Genomic DNA, 13,885 nt, shown 5'->3' on the forward strand with positions numbered 1-13,885 from the left:
AATATCTTACACCTTACCCTGACCTGATCATCGAGTCTCAAGTCACCATGGATACAGATACGCATTTGCTCGCCGTGTGGCTCAAGATCATTCTTGAACAAAGTGAACTCAGCTGCGAAGTCAGCGCTCCGGCTCTGGCAGCACAAATCACACGCTTCTTGCAAGGCAGAAAATATGACCTGGCCACTGTTCAAGAGTTCACGATACTTCTCAACGGGATCTTCGACACACCGATCTCGAACTGGTCCCACCTTATACGTGTCTGGCAGATGTTGGAATGTCTGTCGCATCGTACATATGACCCAAGATTCATCGGTCCACCGCTGCTATATGGCGACATCTTCACGTTCGGCTCTACGCATCGACAACACAAGACCCAGCCTGTCCGGGCCAGCAAAGCGAGAGCGCAACACTTGATCCATAAGTCGCTCGAGATGAAAGGCAGGACAAAGTCGATGCAATGGAATTCTCGAAGAGCCGCGTTGAGACAACAGAACATCAGCTTCTTCACATTACCCAAGGAAATCAGAACCATGATCTACATGAACACCATTCTACCCAACGGAACCGCTCGAGTAATCTCCGTCACCGAGCCCTTCGAACCTCCAAAACCCAACGAAGCCAAAATACCAACCTTGGCCCAAACTTCTCAACTCATCCGTGCCGAAATCTTTGAACTTCTTCCTAAATTCTACCGCCTCAACACTTTCAACATCACGATCAACAAGAAAGCAGACGCTGAGCGTGCATGCGCTTGGCTAGACACAATACCCGTATCATGCCGTAAAGCTCTCACTCGGCTCGTCATGACGAACCCGATTTTGCGGAACGGACTAGGAACACCTTCGGTCCAAGCGCTATATAAATTTCGCTATACGCTCCACATGGACGGTGAAGGAAAAGTCATCCATTACCACCGATCGTTCTGCTCAGCAAGCCGATCCACCCGGTATCCTTCCATTCACGACGATGGCAGGAAATTCCTCGCCAAGACGCGAGGGCTCGAAACGAATGTGGATTTCTTCAAGAGGTGTATCATGCAAGCAGCTTCTGGAAGATTTGCGCACCCTAGAGATGGCAAGAATGGCGTCATGTGTCAGAATTTTGAGGGTTGTGGAGATGAGATGGATACTGACTGGATTTTGGGAAGGTGAAATCTCGCGGTCGGCGATGTGAAGAAAGATTCCACGAGGCTTTAAGTTTTGTGACGATTTTCAGGACTCCGACGCCGTCTCCCTCAATCGCAGTGCGTCGAAGCTAGGGGAAATGTTTGATCAATGATTGAGGCTGAGGGATCTGCAAGCATACCATTTATGGAGTGAGAGGGAGGATAGCATCTTGGTGTATAGAAGTAGAAGTTATTGAACAGAATGCAGGTTGATAAGGCACTCCAAAATGCATCTCGTTCCTGGTGTGGTCATCGCAGGCTCTCAGGCTTGCCCAGCCGTTGGCGTGTCAAGCTGCCAGTACTAGAATCTATTTGTTCAATGCGTACTCAAACGAGGGACCCGAAGCTAAGAGTTAAGCACCGAAGGCATACTAAAACCTAGATCTGCAAAAAATGAACTCGGTCTCTTCTATCGATTTTAATTGCTTTGATAATTCTATCTACTTTTAATAATATATTCTACAAAATAGCAAAAAAAAATCTCCCCCAGATAGGCTCGAACTGAAAGGCGGACGTTAGCAGGACTTAAGTTAGAGTATTGAGTGGTAAGGCTTACCTATCAACCTCCCGATACCATTTCTCAAAGCGAGTAACAGTCGAACGCGCTAGCCAATTGCGCCATGGGGGATATACTGGTTGGATAAGAGTGCCAAAATCTTGCATGTATATGGATGTGGGTTTGCCAAGAGACAGGACGGAACCCGAGAATAGCGCCGAACTGAGCAGGGCATTTGTTTGCTGGGCCTTCGCGTCGACGAATCATTGGGTTGACATTCGTATCATGAAAAGAAAACAGTTGATATATGTACATTCTCTGCACCAAAATTCTGTCGTTCTGCCATTTCTTTCGCGCACTTGTGGTATCAATAAACAGTTACTCGAACAGCAGACGTACAGATTCTCATTCTTAGCCACTTCGCCCACCAAACCTTGTTTTTTTTTTGAATCAGTCCTCTCCAGCTGCGCTACTTCCACCGACAGCACCGTAGTCACTCCTCTTCACTCCTCGTGGCTTACCGGTAATGTCTTGCCAAGTCGCGCCAAATCTTCTTCCCGTACTCGCCAATAGACCTTCCTCTTCAGCCTCGCGGAGATCCTCGTCCATTTGTTCCTCGTCAAGCTTGGGTACGCGGAAGAGCGTGACCAAGAAGACGATGATGAAGATGCCAAGGAAGGCAAACTGTGCGTAGAAGTCGACGACACCGAGGTAGGGGAAGTTGGCAGTAATGCGATTGAGGAAAGTGGAGACGACAGATGGCGTGCAGACCATCTTGGCGATAGGATTATCGGTGCGTTCGGAGCAGGGCTGGAGGATGTCAATATGATTCGCGTACGTTGTAGAAACTGTGACTTACCTTGATCGCCTTGTGATGCTCGCTGCAGTCCGGCTGCAGGTCTGGATTGTGGGATGGCCTGTCGCAGAATGTCTGGGGCCCGAATGTGGCATATTGAGGAGCGACAATCATTGCCAAGCTATAGTTGAGGGCCAAAGTCATTAACGTCAGCAGCACTGTGGCCATGAGCATGGCGTTGGGTGTGGTGTGGCCTTTGCGAATCCTGAAAAGCATGACCCAGAGGAAGCGGATGCCGATAGTGGCCAGACCGACGACGGTAGCGCAAAAGAAGAGCAGGGTGATCAAGAGGAAGATGACATAGTCGATTGGGAAGACCTTTGATGTCTCGCGGAGAAGCGCATTGACCGGCTGGAAGATCTTGGTCTTGCCTAGCAGGTAGCCGCACGAGACGCCGCAGACGGAATTCTTAATCTTGTCGACCATGGTGATGAGCATGCTTGCGAAGATGATCAAAGCAATGAGCAGAATGAGGAGACCAAATATCAGTTTGAGAGGTCGGAAAATGGCTTCAAGCTTGAGCCAGACCTTGATGAAGAAGTTCTGACCCTCGCCAGCATTCTCCTCTGCAAGTCGTTGTCTGCGTGCCAAGGTGCGCTCTTCCCGAACTAGAGCCTCGAGCTCGCGTCGGTCTCTGGGATCCAGTCCACCTTCACGGCCCTCACTACGACCTTCGAGCTGGCGTTGTCGTTCACGGTTCTGGTCGAGTTGGCTCTGGGTCGTTTCGCGAAGTTGAGGTGCTGAGATTGCTGGAGCAGTCTTGATCAACGAGACGGGAAGGAGAGCCAGGCCAGGAGCTGTGTATAGACAGTACAAGACAGTGCCAACCAAAATCAGCACTCCAATTGCAAAGGTCAACGCACGTTCGCCGTCTAACAGGCGTCAGTTGGTAGCATCTCATGTATAGCACTATGAAAGACTCACGATTCTCAGTCAGAAGGTCCTTGAAGTAGTCAAGATCTTTGTGGTCGTCTCTCGCCCTCTTCGCGACCGGCACGAAGAAGCCAACCAGGAACAGAATGACGCAGAACAGGATAAAAGCAAAAGTCCACTTGAATGCGGCCCAGAGTCTGCTGCCAATCGTCTGCTGTCCCTCTTCCGTCGCCACCTCATCGTACTCTTCGTAGTAGAAGTACGTGAAGGGCACGACCAGCAGACACAAAACAGCGTCCAGGCTGTAAAGCGTGTAGTATACGATCTTCAGGGTGTGCAGAGTGTCGTCCACCTTGTCAGGTGTCGCCCAGTCCTTTTTCCGGCCCAATTTCCTCGAAGTCGTACTGCTGACAAGGGCGATATCTACGGGCATGAGGAGTACGGTCGCCAGCAGTGAGAGCACTGTGATCCAGCATATGATAGTTACGGCGACTGTTCGCTCGCCTGGCTTTTGGTATGTGTACACGAAGATGGCACTGACGAAGAATAGGATGGCAATGCACACGGCGTATGCGACCCATATCAGCGACGTCTCAATGAGCGCCATGTTGGAGGGATGTTGCACCAAGCAGGGTGAAGGGCTTTGAGGAAGAGCTCGTCGTGTGCCCGCGCGCAGGTGGAGTGGAGCTGTCTCGTCGGGCGGCGCGTGTCGGGAAGCGGCGTGATGGTCGTTGATTCTCTCTTCCGTCCTTGCCCTCCGCTCGACAGATTTCTTCTGATCCTCCACGCGTCTCCCACTGACCAGGCAGAGCAGAGCGAGCAAGGCAGCAGAGGAGCAAGTAGTTGGCATTAAGCTTTACGCGCCGTCAATCAAACGTCAACGTCACCGTGCTGCAAGAACGCGGCTGCCAAATCTGGTTAGAATACTGTGTCATCAATCAAATTGCCCATCAAATTCTAGGTAGCACGCTCGGCTCTAACGCGACTCGACTTCTCTCACCATCAGACGCGAGCTCTACCATGTGCAACACCACCACCACCACCACCTCGATGCTCTGCATATGAGCTGTCGCCGTCAGCATGCAGTGCTATAGCGAGCTACTGCCGCCGACAGCAGTCACTCATGCGCTATCCTGCTCGCTGCTGAGCGCCAGCAGCAACAATCTTGTTGTCGCAAAGACCTCCTTGCTCCAGGTCTTCAATGTCGACCAGAAACTCTCCCTCGTGGCCGAGTATCCTCTCGCCGGCACCGTCATCTCGCTTGCCCGAACTAAACCGCGCGACAATGCCAGCGGCGGCGATGCCATCATTATCGCATTCCGAGATGCCAAATTGAGTCTGGTTGAATGGGACCCAGAAAACCATCGAATCAGCACAATCAGTCTTCACTACTACGAGGGCGACAACGTCATCACGCCTCCATTCGGACCTACACTCGCCGAATCTGAGAGCATCTTAACCGTCGACCCGAGCTCGAGATGCGCGGCATTGAAGTTCGGCGCCAGGCAACTGGCTATCCTGCCTTTCCGCCACTTTGGGGATGAACTAGCGGGCGAAGAGGAAGAAGATGGATTTGAGAATGAGCCCATGTCGGCTGTAAGCAAGCGTCGAGAATCGACCCATCTCAACGGCGAAGAGGAGCAAACACCATACAAGGCTTCTTTCGTGCTGCCTCTCACAGCTCTTGATCCAACTTTGAGTCATACCGTGCATTTGGCGTTTTTGCACGAGTACAGAGAACCGACTTTCGGCATACTTTCCGCGCCAATGGAGCCCTCAAACGCGCTTCTCGAAGAACGAAAGGACGTCTTGACATACACTGTCTACACTCTCGACTTGGAGCAGAGAGCGTCCACAAATCTCATCACTGTTCCAAAGCTTCCCTCAACACTTTGGAAGGTGAAACCTCTACCCCTACCAATCGGTGGCGCACTACTAGTCGGCACAAATGAGCTGGTGCATGTTGATCAAAGCGGGAAGGCCAACGCCACTGCAGTCAATGAGTTCGCCAAGCTGGAAAGCGACTTTGGCATGTCGGATCAATCCCATCTCAATCTTAAGTTAGAGGACTGCAGCATTGAGACCATTGACCCCAAATCGGGTCAACTTCTGCTCGTGACCAGTGATGGCGCATTGGCAATCATCGAGTTCAAGTTGCTAGGCCGTAGCATAAGCGCAATAAATGTCACGCCAGTTACTGAAGACAATGGTGTCACTTCTCTCAGTGCTGCGCCCTCGTGCATTGCGAATCTAGCAAACGGTAGTGTCTTTATTGGTAGCGAGGATGGCGCGTCATCGCTGATGGGCTGGTCCCAGCCTACAGCTCCACTTACCAGGAAACGCTCTCATGCTCAAATGCTAGGTAAAGATGGCGACGAGGAAGATGAAGACGCCATAGAAGAGGATGACGACGACCTGTACGATGCTGCACCAGAGGCAAAGAAGCGCGCAGTATCTGACACCGAGCTTGGTTCGTCAAATGCCGCGTACCAATTCGAGATTCGAGACCATCTGCAGTCTCTTGGACCTATACATCGAATGTGTGTCGGTCGGCAAGGCAAGAGCAGCGACAAGTTACAGCTTGCTGCTGCCACAGGTCGAAAGCAGTCTGGCAGACTCACTCTGCTGAATCGCGATGTCGTGCCTACTCCAGGTCGCGCTAGCAGATTTGAGAACGCGAAGAGTGCATGGGCCGTTCGTGCCCATCAAGCTGGAGACGAGTCTACCTTGGACAACAAGCTTTTCGTGTTCGAAGGCGCCAACACAAAAGCTTACGAAATTTCTTCTGCCGATGAACATTTCGTTGAGGACAGGTATCCAGAACATGCCAAGTCAGAGTGGGAAAGCGAGGGAGAGACTTTAGAGGTCGTGGCCCTCGCTGACGGCAAGATCATAGTCCAATTTCGCAAGCAGGAGGTGCGAACGTACGATGCGAACTTGGCCATGAATCAAATTCTGCCCATGGAAGACGAAGCAGAGAATGAGCTAAACATCGTCCACATCGCAGTCTGCGATCCATACGTACTGGTCATTCGTGACGACAGTAGCATTCAGATTCTCTCGGTCCAGGGCAACGAGCTGGAACCACTCGAAGCTGAAGGAAGCGTGGCAGAGAAGAAGTGGCTCACTGGATCGCTTTACGCCGGCACATTGACGCAAGGGTCTGCTGCGGTTTTCCTGCTCAATGCTGATGGCGGTCTGCATGCTTTCGCTTTACCTGATCTTCAACCTTTGTTCGCCATTCCCACCCTACCTCACCTTCCACCAGTGATTGCCGTCGACGCGGCGCAGCGTAGGGCCGGTACCAGAGAGACATTGACGGAGGTGCTCGTCTCCGATCTTGGTCAACATGGTGTCACGCAGCCGTACCTGGTCCTTCGAACAGCTATGGACGATGTTGTACTTTACGAACCTTTTCACTATCCTCAAACATCAGGACGGAAGTCCTGGCACCAAGACTTGCGATTTCGGAAGGTTCCCTTTTCCCACATACCCAAATACAGCGAAAGCATTGCAGAGTCACAGAGCGCCCGTCCGCCACCCCTCAAGAGCGTCAAGATCGATACCTACAGTGCAATTGCGATTCCTGGCGCCCCGCCTTGTTTGCTGCTGAAGGAGCCTTCGACTCTACCCAAGGTCCTAGAGATTAGACAAAGTGCAGAACTCAATCGTCTGAGCATGCTTTGCCCAATCAACCGAGTGGGATGCGAGAATGGCTTCTTTATGATTAATGCCGATGAGGAGCTGGAGGAGCAGCAACTTCCTCTGAACACGTGGTACGGCACAGGGTGGAGCGTACACCAAGTCCCCATTGGACATCCAAACCAGATTGAGGACGTTCGGCGTATCGCTTATCATGAAGAGAGAGGACTCTACGTAGTGGCTACGTGCAGAGAGGTCGACTTTTACTTTGCCGAAGAGGACGGGCGACATCCTGAACAAGATGGTAAGTCAACTCCCTCCTACCCTGCGTTTTCTCTCTCAGTGCTGCAAAATTCCCTCCAACCACCTGTGCACCTCTTCAAGCATCACGTTCTCTCCAGGTCAGTGGAGTGCAGGGTCTACAAGAGGCTGCTAGACCAACTAGCTTTCACTTTCAATTCGTCCATCCGCAACGCCTTTTTGGGTTCCGTTGGTGGCTGAATCCATAACGGAGCTGACACCTCTTCTAGACATTACGCTTCGACCCAAAGTACCGCAATACAACGTGCATCTCATCTCGGCAATTTCACACCACATCATTGACACCGTTCATATGCCATACCTAGCAGCAATCACCGACCTACAAGTCATGATGCTCGAGGCATCCGAGAACACGCATGAACAGAAGCCGCTGGTTGTGGTATCTGCTGCTGCACAACGTGGCGAAGACATGCCTGCGAAAGGCACTCTATACGTCTACGATATCATCGACGTGGTCCCAGATCCAGACATTGCCGAATCTGGCGTCAAACTGCACCAGCTCGCGCGAGAAGAAAATAGAGGTGCCATTACGGCGCTCGCCGGACCTTTCCCTGGTGGCTTCATCGGCACAGCTCAAGGACTGAAGGTGATGATTCGGGGCATGAAGGAGGACGGATCGTGCCTACCCGTTGCATTCCTTGACGCGCAAAGCTATACCCACGTGCTCAAGACCCTTCCAGGTCGTGGTATGTGGCTAGCTGGAGACGCATGGAAAGGACTCTGGTTCGGAGGCTTCACTGAGGAGCCTTACCGAGTCACCGTGCTCGGAAAAGCCCCAAAGATGCATATGGAAGTCATGTCTGCAGAATTCTTGCCCTTCGATGGAGCACTCTACATCGTGGTCCTCGATGCCGATTGCGACATGCATGTCCTGCAGTACGATCCCGAGAATCCAAAGAGTCTGAACGGCATGAGACTGCTCCATCGAAGCACTTTCCACATCGGCCACTTTACCACGAATAGCATGCTGTTGCCTTCGACTTTGGCCTCCTTCGCAGCCCAGCAACACGAGATGATGAACGGCGGTTCCAAGGCCGAGGTAAAGCCAGATCCTTTACAGCATGTCCTCACTTCCTCAACATCTGGTGCTATCGGTCTCATCACCCCTCTCGATGAACAAGCATATCGACGCTTGTCGGCACTACAGACACACCTGACCTCAATCTTGGAGCACGCGGCTGGTCTAAACCCTCGAGCTTACCGATCAATTGAATCAGAAAGTTTCGGCGGTGCTCGCGGTGTGGTCGATGGTCTGCTTGTGAGAAGAATCCATGAACTTGGCGCTGCTCGCAGAGCGGATGTTCTCGGTAGAGCAGGTGTCAGTGCTTGGGGGTTGAGAAGTGATTTGGAGATTATTGGAGGCGGTGGGCTTGGATATTTGTGAGAGTAAAGTAGAGATATGGATGTGACAATGTGATTGATGAACTCGTTGACTGTGCTGAAAATGGCTGTGGCCTGGTTTCTGCCGCGCCCTGTCGGCCTTATCGCAAATGTGTTTCAACGAGTTGAAATGAAGTTGAGCGAACCTGCTGCGTTGAAACATCTGAAGAAGCGTGGGAGTTCGAGGTCCCATATCAGACGAACACTTGCCAATTTCAGCACTACGTTGCGGCGGAAGAGCTGTGCCGCTCGGAAAGACATGCAATCCTGTTAGGACGAATCTGACGATCCAGCGCTGCGTGATGGTCTGCTACTCGACGAAGGGACGCCATCAAGACATTACCGCTGACTTTCCAACCATGGCCACCGATTCTCTGGAGATGACGCCGAGCCTTGCGGACTGTGCTACCCATCTCGCCAACAATGAGAACCGGAGCCAGCAACTCTCACCGAAACACAGCTGTCACATCATTTCCCAACCTCCTAGGAACCTCACAAGGATGTATCGACAATCTTTCGAACTATGATGACCGATTCTCGTGCGAAAAAATCAAACGACATCTTTCAATGCACGTTCTCAACGAGATCCACAGCTGAATGGGGATCGCCGGGAGTTTCGACAACATTTCTGCGCTACACCATTCAAAGCTGCTACGGCGAGATCACCAGTCATCGCGAATATGCGACGTACTTCAGCTATTACTTTAAGACGTTCATCACGGTTTTCGCATTCTTGACGACCATTTTGAGCGCGATGCAGGTCATTGTTAGTGTTGATGACAAGCCCTCTCAGCTGAACAATAATATCTGCTACCGCTTTGCAGTTGGTGCTCTTGTGTTAGTGGCTGTTTGCTTTGGCTCTGTGCTCTTCCTATTTTCAGCCCTGTTCTTTTACAATGCCATTGCGTCTTTTCTGATCCATATGGTAGAAAAAGGGTTTGGGCAAGAGCAGCGCGGAGAAAATGCCGGAGTCTGGCCAAATAACTAACTGTTTGATATTATGATACAGTTCTCAAGTTCACAATCTTCCGAGCACTGTGTGAACTTCGCCTTCCCCAAAAGAAGTTATCAAATTTGTCGAATATGCGACTGGCTAAGCTCGACCGCGGGTTTCTCTTCGTTGCGAAGCTTTGGTTCTGCGAATCCTGATGCGTACACGTGGCTCCCTGATGAATTCTTTCTTCTCCTTCGCCAGAGGAGGAATGCTGCCGACGCGAGTGCTAGGACGCCTATGATCGCGCCAACAGCTATTCCTGCTTTTGCTCCAGTGCTTAGCCCATGGCTTCTTTCCTGAAAGCTTGCATCTGGAGACTCGGTTGGTGACGGTATCGTTGGGACTGTCCTGCCCGACGCACTCGACACAGAGTCAAAGGATGTGGATGATGTAGCTGACGAGGTCGATTTTGATGTGGCAGTTGAGGATATATATTTGGTAATTATTGCCGTGGTCGTGGTATCCTCCAGCGCGCTTGCCAATCTAGCTATGTAGTCTCTCGCTGACACCACTGTTGGAACAGTAGCGATGTAGGGAACCAGGAGAGTACTCCCCGGAGGAAGAGTGACTTCGCTCGTAATACCGAAAGCTGTCCAGTCAGGGTCTCGCCCATAACCGGCACCCCAGGTATCACTTATGGTGTCTGTTGATGAACCCAGAAGCCCCGACACGAGCGATGGAAGGGCAAGCGTGGTCGATCTCGTGATTGTAGCGGGAATTAAAAGGACAAAATCGTTGCTCACTGTCGTAGTTCCAGAGATTGCTGTCACAAGTCCATCATCGTACGGATCTAAACCCTGGGTCCAGATAGGGCTCTCTGAGGGTATGTACAGTGTAGTCTCCATGGTGAAAAATTGGAAAAGCAGCGAAGAGGCCAGCGGCGAGATGCGACTAGCAAGCAGTCTGAAGGATGACTGAGGCTATACAGTGTGTCTTATGCATTCGAGAAGTCGCTCGGTAGTGCTTCCTTCCGGCCTACTCGTCAAAGGCACATTTACTGTGATTCTCGCAAAAGTCCGTCCCCAATATACTGGATTGATCAGGAGGCATTGGCACGGTCCTCATTCTGGTCTCCGACCGGCTTCGCTAATGCATAATAAGCCACACCCTGTTCTACACGCGGGAGGTCCTAGAACAGACTCTCCCATGGCCCACAAAGAAATGGGAAAGGCTGGAGTCGCTCTAGCGAGTGCGTCGAAGCAGCCATGATCGTTTGGAGAGCAGGAGGAGATTGAGCAATGCAGCTAGCGAATGTCCAGCATCACGCTAACAAGTGCCTTTGTGATACGCATTGCCCAGAGGTCGCACGGCTCGGCGCAGCCGGTCGTTGCCTTCGTTGCCTTCGACATGGGTGACTGTGGCGTTCGTGGATTTATGTGGTCGAACCTTATTCAGGCTATTGTCAGCTGTGGCTCTAACTCGAATAGGCAGGTGCCAGCCTTACCATATGCCTGGCAGGAATTCTCGCCCGTCCTCGCATCGGAGCCTCACATGAGCCGCAGGTATTGCATCGTGATTCGCCTTTCGGACTTGTTCGGGCTCGTCTCCAATTGCAGTTTTTATGTAATTTCAAAGTGGGTACAAGAAAAATTGGTATTGTTATGCCTGGTCTGCTCAGCCGTACACAAACGTCCCTGCAGCGTGTCCGCTATCCACTCGAGCCTTTGGCGGACAGTCCAGGAATTCAACACTGAGGCTGTCGTGATCTGTACTTACGAGTCCATTACTTCCCCGTACCTCGAACCTCAGGTCAGCCGGACCAGGCTTGACAACAAATGAGAGCTCTGTTTTCCAATATTTCTGCTTCAGCTTTCGCCCTTTGCTTGACCATGCGTCTTTCAATGTCCAGGACTCGACTTTGGTCATGTCGTTGGCAGTTAGCCTGTAATTTACGAGCACAACCTCTTTGCAGTTGGAATCGGTTGTACGTATCGGAAGCTGGCCAGGCGACGAGGTGGACATCACTATTCGAACGGTTCGAGGAACATCGAGTTCTTCTTTGGTTAATGTGGATCGGTATTTACGGCCGATACCGTCGGATACGGTGATGGTTTGTCCCTGACGTATGAACCAGCTGTGTGATAATTAGATTATGAGCCATGCGACGCTGAGAAGCACTTACTCGATGCAATTCTCAACCCACTCTCGGCCATCATTTCCCTTGATCGTGGACACCATTCCGTGTTTTGCAAAATTGTATGGTTCACGAACAGCTACACCGTAGCTGTTTCGACAATGTCTGGTCTTATAGACGTCTTGTCCAGCGCTTGGTCCTTTGCCAAGTTGTTGCGTACGTTCTCTCACCAAGCCACGTACAACAGCAAGCTGTCTGTATTGAATCAGAATAGCCGTCATGCCATAGCTTGGTGCAAGACTCACGGTTCTAGTACTCTCATGATACGGATCAATGCCGTATTGTTAGAGGCGAATCCCTCGTTCTTCTCGTACCGTCTCTTGAGTTGGTCGTAAAGGTATGGAGAACTGCCAAGGCCACCGGAGAGGATGATGTAAGAGACTTGTAGGTTGAAAAACTCTTCTTGAAGCGCCAAGAGCCGTCCATCGATCAGCTCGAAGATTTGCGACACCTGGTGATCAAAGATGCCTTTCAAGGTCTCACGAGCTATCGACATTCGGGAGTCCTTGATGCCAACATCAGGGAAGCTCTGCGCACCTGCCAAGCCTTTCACATCTAGCCAGTATTGATCTACCAGCGGTTTGGGGAAGGAGTGCTTGATGGTCTGAAATTTGCCAGTTAGCATCTCCTCGGCGAGACAGTACAAATCACCGTCCAGGTAATCAGCAATCGGTTCAAGCCGCTGAACTATGTGCTCTGCCATGCGATAGTCGATGAGAGTAGATCCGACCGGAACTCCCTCCACATGATCCAGCGGTTCTAGTTCAACCTGGTCGTCGTCGAGCGACTTGACTTTCAGCAGATTGACATCTGTGGTGCCGCCTCCAGCCTAGAGAAGAGTCAGTTCAATTCGCCCGGCCAGGTCGCGAATCTCATACATCGCAGATGAGGAACACATCGTCGCTGGCATATTTTGTCTTGCAAGCATCAATGGCGGCCGCTTCGGCTTCCGTCAGTCCCATGCGTACTGTCTGGCGTGGCGTACTCGTAAAACCGGCTGCTTTGATGAGACCCTCGATACTCGCGATCATAGCCGGGTTGGTCCAGGTGGTGGGAGTGCTGAAGCTGTATTCAACATGGAGACTGTGCCACTTGGGGACAGAGTCGTTGAAGAATTTGACGATCTCCGCGTACAGGCATTTAAGGTAGTCGCCATACCAGCGTCTCGCGTGATGGGATTCGAAGCCTCGATAGTCTTCGTAGTCATGGTCCAAGGTCAACTTGAATTGCTCCCGAACCTCAAGTTTCGCGTCGCCGAACATGCACTCAAAGCCCCATGCTTGTACGCCGTCCTTCTCTCGACTGTACCCAACGGCCGTAGCCACTTTGTCTGCCTTGATATTGCCATGAGAGCCGGGCCAGAGGTTGATGGTGCGAGGGTGGTGCCAGTCAGGTCCAATGGAGTACGCGACACCCTGCGGTCATTAGTAATCGAGCCAAGCTTTTCGATCGCCATCGCCATCTCCATCTCGCACGCACCGAACACGTTTGGCCAACATCGATACCAACAACAATATCAGGCCTTCGAGCTGCCATCGCAACGAGAACCACCGATCCGTCGCAGAGTAGCTGTATGAAAGAAAATATGAAGAAAGCCTGAGAGCTTCCCGTGGGAACACACGCAGAAGTCAGATTCAGGCAGCGGCGCCCACAAGGCAAACGATAGCGCACCAGGACACCAGTACTCCAAATGATAGCAAGAGCGAGACATGGAACAGGGGCGGGCGTGATGCTGTGCGCGAGGACCTACACCGGTCGCCTCGACGGAATCCACATGCAGGAGACTGTACCAATGGCACAACCAAGGTCTCGCAGGCTGGACGGGAAACACACTTGAACGGCCATCTCCGGAACCAGTGCGAGATGCAGCACGATTCTGTTCAGCCGTCGATCTAGATCCATGGTCACGCTATTCGTGCATGTGATGTGGGTCACGGTGCACTACACGCAGCCAGCCATAATGCCACGCCATGTTCCGCACGCCCAGTGCGCGATGCGATACGAGGCCCACGATATGGCGG

At 51.8% G+C, this 13,885-nt stretch overlaps 5 protein-coding genes and 1 pseudogene across 6 annotated transcripts; 3 read left to right on the forward strand and 3 right to left on the reverse strand.

Annotated features, from left to right (window-relative positions):
* Nucleotides 1-47: 47 nt before the first annotated feature.
* Nucleotides 48-1,154, forward strand: MYCFIDRAFT_79564 (uncharacterized protein; the record flags this gene model as incomplete). The annotated part of the gene is made up of 1 exon (XM_007931889.1): nt 48-1,154. The coding sequence occupies one exon, from the start codon at nt 48-50 to the stop codon at nt 1,152-1,154; it is 1,107 nt and encodes a 368-aa protein (XP_007930080.1).
* Nucleotides 1,155-1,649: 495 nt separating this feature from the next.
* Nucleotides 1,650-1,796, reverse strand: MYCFIDRAFT_t65 (annotated as a pseudogene). The gene has a single exon. The product of its transcript is annotated as a tRNA-OTHER (tRNA).
* Nucleotides 1,797-1,920: 124 nt separating this feature from the next.
* MYCFIDRAFT_57646 (uncharacterized protein) lies at nt 1,921-4,146 on the reverse strand. The gene is made up of 3 exons (XM_007931548.1): nt 3,445-4,146; nt 2,524-3,392; nt 1,921-2,474 (listed from the first exon to the last, which is right to left on the reverse strand). The coding sequence occupies exons 1-3, from the start codon at nt 3,998-4,000 to the stop codon at nt 2,115-2,117; spliced, it is 1,785 nt and encodes a 594-aa protein (XP_007929739.1). The 5' UTR covers nt 4,001-4,146; the 3' UTR covers nt 1,921-2,114.
* Nucleotides 4,147-4,473: 327 nt separating this feature from the next.
* Nucleotides 4,474-8,725, forward strand: MYCFIDRAFT_104419 (uncharacterized protein; the record flags this gene model as incomplete). Its single annotated transcript, XM_007931890.1, has 2 exons — nt 4,474-7,339; nt 7,566-8,725. Coding segments are annotated over 2 exons (4,026 nt in total), but the record flags the coding sequence as incomplete, so codon positions are not given.
* A 434-nt stretch (nt 8,726-9,159) lies between these two features.
* Nucleotides 9,160-9,885, forward strand: MYCFIDRAFT_79561 (uncharacterized protein; the record flags this gene model as incomplete). Its single annotated transcript, XM_007931891.1, has 4 exons — nt 9,160-9,275; nt 9,385-9,502; nt 9,561-9,573; nt 9,746-9,885. 4 exons carry the CDS (start codon nt 9,160-9,162, stop codon nt 9,883-9,885), a joined length of 387 nt encoding a protein of 128 aa, XP_007930082.1.
* A 1,963-nt stretch (nt 9,886-11,848) lies between these two features.
* Nucleotides 11,849-13,400, reverse strand: MYCFIDRAFT_142349 (uncharacterized protein; the record flags this gene model as incomplete). Its single annotated transcript, XM_007931892.1, has 4 exons — nt 11,849-12,059; nt 12,110-12,693; nt 12,761-13,279; nt 13,344-13,400. The coding sequence occupies 4 exons, from the start codon at nt 13,398-13,400 to the stop codon at nt 11,849-11,851; spliced, it is 1,371 nt and encodes a 456-aa protein (XP_007930083.1).
* Nucleotides 13,401-13,885: the final 485 nt, after the last annotated feature.

Source organism: Pseudocercospora fijiensis (assembly GCF_000340215.1).
Source record: "Pseudocercospora fijiensis CIRAD86 unplaced genomic scaffold MYCFIscaffold_8, whole genome shotgun sequence".
In the NCBI taxonomy this organism is placed as follows: domain Eukaryota; kingdom Fungi; phylum Ascomycota; class Dothideomycetes; order Mycosphaerellales; family Mycosphaerellaceae; genus Pseudocercospora; species Pseudocercospora fijiensis.